Genomic DNA, 3,953 nt, shown 5'->3' with positions numbered 1-3,953 from the left:
TATAAAAATCATTCGTCTGAACTTGAACATAATAAAAAAAATTAGTCAAATTAAAAAGAGTTTGACTAGCTATATTTATATATTTCTTCTGTGAATACTTATTTCTGTGAAGTCGAGTGATCTTCCGCTGCATCTGCATGGAAGGCGTAAAGCTTGCTGCTCAATGAATGAAAAAACTTGTTTACAGAAAATAATCTTTGCTAATCTTGGAAGATGAAAAGCCTTTTCTTTTCAAAAAGACTAGTTTGGTTTCTTGAACCAATTGTCAGATGATTATATAAAAAGGAAGAGAGATTTGGGAAACGATAATGAAAGAGACAACCAACAAAAAAAGAAGAAGTTAAGTTAATTAATAAAGCAGTAAACATATTTATGCTTTTTGTGAGGTCATTTGTCATAATCTAACCAACTTTCCTTTTGCTTTAGTAAAACAGTAATTCATATATATATATATATAGAATGAACATATGTATCAACAATAAATAAAAAAACAGAAATATTTATTGGTAAATGAAATGGGAATTAATCAACGAAATAAAACACCACCAATTTCGATTATTTTCAAATGCATTTAATTCAATTAAAAGAAAAAAAGAAAAAAGAAAAAAAAGAATCGGACAAGAATCGAAAATGAGGTGTTTAAGAATCTCACAACAAATGTGAAACAGTTTGAAAAGTCTTTACATAAATAGCCCTCCGCTTTTTTCTCGCCCCTATAAAAACAGCCCATACACCTCTTCACCTACTACGCCTATACGACTCTTCCTCTCTCTCTCTCTCTCTCTCTCTCTCTGAGCCATCATCCATGGCTTCCCTGAGCTGCTCAGCGGACGACCTGGCCCAGCTCTTGGGCCCCAACACCACCAACCCCACCGCCGCCGCAGCCTACCTTTGCTCCCAATTCTCCACCATCTCCGACAAGTTCACCGACACCGCCTACGCCGTCGACAGCACCTACCTCCTCTTCTCCGCCTACCTCGTCTTCTCCATGCAACTTGGCTTCGCCATGCTTTGCGCCGGCTCCGTCCGCGCCAAGAACACCATGAACATCATGCTCACCAACGTTCTCGATGCCGCCGCCGGTGGCCTCTTCTATTATCTATTCGGCTTTGCCTTTGCCTTTGGCACTCCCTCCAATGGTTTCATCGGCCGCCACTTTTTCGGCCTGAAGGATGTCCCGACGCAGTCCTATGACTACAGCTCATTTCTCTACCAGTGGGCCTTCGCCATCGCCGCCGCCGGAATCACCAGTGGCTCCATCGCCGAGCGCACCCAGTTCGTGGCCTATCTTATATACTCCTCCTTCCTCACCGGCTTCGTCTACCCAGTTGTCTCCCACTGGTTCTGGTCCACCGACGGCTGGGCCAGCGCGTTCAACACTGATAATCTTTTGTTCGGCTCCGGCGTCATCGACTTTGCTGGCTCCGGCGTCGTCCACATGGTCGGAGGCATGGCGGGTTTATGGGGCGCCCTCATCGAAGGCCCCAGAATCGGCCGGTTCGACCATTCCGGCCGCTCCGTCGCGCTCCGCGGCCACAGCGCATCCCTCGTCGTCCTCGGCACTTTCCTCCTCTGGTTCGGCTGGTACGGGTTCAATCCCGGCTCCTTCACCAAGATCCTCCACCACTACAGCTCCGGTAGCTACTACGGCCAATGGAGCGCCGTGGGCCGGACCGCCGTGACCACGACTCTCGCCGGGAGCACCGCCGCTCTCACCACTCTCTTCAGCAAGCGAATCCTCTCCGGCCACTGGAACGTGACCGACGTCTGCAACGGCTTGCTCGGCGGGTTCGCAGCGATCACCGCCGGGTGCTCCGTGGTCGAGCCCTGGGCGGCGATCATCTGCGGCTTCGTGGCCGCGGTGGTCTTGATCTCGTGCAACCGGTTGGCCGAGAAGTTAAAGTTCGACGACCCATTGGAGGCGGCGCAGCTTCACGGAGGGTGCGGCGCATGGGGGATAATCTTCACCGCTCTATTCGCCAACGAGAAGTACGTGAACGAGGTGTACCCGGACAAACCAGGTCGACCATACGGGTTATTCATGGGTGGGGGCGGGAAGCTCCTGGCAGCCCACGTGATCCAGATCCTTGTGATCGTTGGGTGGGTCAGTGCCACCATGGGTCCTCTCTTCTATGCCCTTCACAAGCTCAAGCTTTTGCGGATCTCGGCCGAGGACGAGATGGCGGGTATGGATATGACCCGGCACGGTGGGTTCGCTTACATTTATCACGATGACAACGATGACTCGCAAAAGCCCGGGATTCAATTGAGGAAAATTGAACCTCGTGCAACCACCCCCACTTCCGTTTAGATTTTAGAAATTTGTTTTTTCTGTGCTTTTTCAAAATGGGTCGTGATGAGTAATTGTTGTTGGCATAAGATATTTTTGTAAAAGAAAAAAAAAAAAAAAAAAAGAAATATTAGGGGGGGTTGCCGTAGCATGGTGGGAAGTAATGGATGGATGATAGAGATAATCAAGACTTGGAGCAGCTGCATTTGTATTTTTCTTCATATAATTTTTTTTATGGTAGGGAATTTTGTGTGTTATACAACAGAACTTTGGTTTGGAGCTAAAATGGGCCTACGGTTATTTTGGCAGCGTCATACGGATGAGTCACCCATTTTTTTTTTTTTTCTATGGAAATGCTTTTGTTAAAATAGCTTTCGAAATGTCAGGGGATGTGGATGTGTCACTGCTTTTCTGAATCATTGTCCAACTAATTAAAAATAAAAGCCAGCAATGAACGTTGAGGCTTTTTTTTTTTTGAGCCTTAACAAAGTGTTTTTTTTTTTTTTTTGTTTTTGGGAAGAAGTGATGATATGAATATGAATTTAGGGAATTCCGACCACGTGATTTTTGGGGTGCGTGCTTATTGAATATTTATTTAATGTGGACCATTTGGTGATGCAATCAAATTGGATCTGATAAGTGATAAGCCGTTTGAAAAAGTGATATTTATTATTGACACAAACTAATGGAAAACATATATTCATATAAAGAATACCAAATTAACTAAGGGAAACCATTGATTTCAAGAACAAAAAAAATATGCATGATTCACAAATAAATAGTTTGTGTTGCTCATTTTTAGCAAGTGATTGTAGTTATTGGATTTTAATAATGGTTCTGCTTAGGCGGTTAGTAATTATTATATTTTAATAATCGAAATTTATTGGTTTTAATATTTTATAACCAATGGTTAATAGTTATTAAAATCAATAATTGCCGGTTAATAATTGCTTTTTATAGATAAGCCTTTAATAGTATTTTGGGCCTTCTTTGTGCCTCTTTTCTGAATGTAAATAATTTTGGATTTTTTTTTTGTAAATAATATGGGTGTGCATATATATATATATATATATATATATATATATATATATATATATAAGCACACACGCTCTCCAAACACTAGAGGTTGTGTATAATATATATACCATGCACCACGGCCATACCATTTTTTATTTGGTCTAGCCTATTTTTTACTTTGGCGAAGTAATCAACTAGGATGTTGTAGTGATCAACTAGGAAGACGTGAAGTGTTCTAATAGACAAGTATAAGATGGGTGATTTGCTTAAAACCCCAACATTTCAAATCCAACTTATAGAAAACCAAATCCAAATAAACACTAACATTAGAAAATACAAATACAAGTTCCACACATTATAAATATATCCAAAAAAACCTAAGACTGTTAGTGGTTATTAACCGCTAACGCAGAGTGGTTAACGCTTGTACACCTCTAAACAAACCATTATTTGTCGAATGAAATAATGGAAAACAGATTTTTATTAATGTGCTTTATGTTGCCTTTTTGTTTTCAGTTTTTAAAACAAAAATATAAACAACACAAAACACTCAAAACAACTTTCATTTCTAAGTCACATTAAAGCATTTAATAATAATAATAATAATAATAATAATAATAATCTAGAAAAGGTTAACAAATGGAGC

At 41.4% G+C, this 3,953-nt stretch overlaps 2 protein-coding genes across 2 annotated transcripts in view; one reads left to right on the top strand and one right to left on the bottom strand.

Annotated features, from left to right (window-relative positions):
- The first annotated feature begins 616 nt into the window (after positions 1–616).
- Positions 617–2,604, top strand: LOC132179857 (ammonium transporter 1 member 1-like). Its single transcript, XM_059592648.1, has one exon. It carries the CDS (start codon positions 806–808, stop codon positions 2,309–2,311), a length of 1,506 nt encoding a protein of 501 aa, XP_059448631.1. The 5' UTR covers positions 617–805; the 3' UTR covers positions 2,312–2,604.
- Positions 2,605–2,635: 31 nt separating this feature from the next.
- Positions 2,636–3,953, bottom strand: part of LOC132178316 (F-box/LRR-repeat protein 4-like) — a 3,122-nt gene continuing 1,804 nt past the window's right edge. Inside the window, exon 2 of the mRNA XM_059590763.1 lies at positions 2,636–2,701. Within this exon, the coding sequence (XP_059446746.1) occupies positions 2,636–2,701 (66 nt within the window). The remainder of the gene's footprint in view (positions 2,702–3,953) is intronic.

The sequence above is a fragment of the Corylus avellana genome, chromosome ca4 (assembly GCF_901000735.1).
Source record: "Corylus avellana chromosome ca4, CavTom2PMs-1.0".
Lineage (NCBI taxonomy): Eukaryota > Viridiplantae > Streptophyta > Magnoliopsida > Fagales > Betulaceae > Corylus > Corylus avellana.
The sequence above is the reverse complement of the archived record's forward strand: the minus strand, read 5'-3'. Positions and strand labels throughout refer to the sequence as shown.

Bases quoted from the DNA above. Each gene is read 5' to 3' on its own strand.
- LOC132179857 (XM_059592648.1), top strand. From the start codon at position 806: ATGGCTTCCCTGAGCTGCTCAGCGGACGACCTGGCCCAGCTCTTGGGC.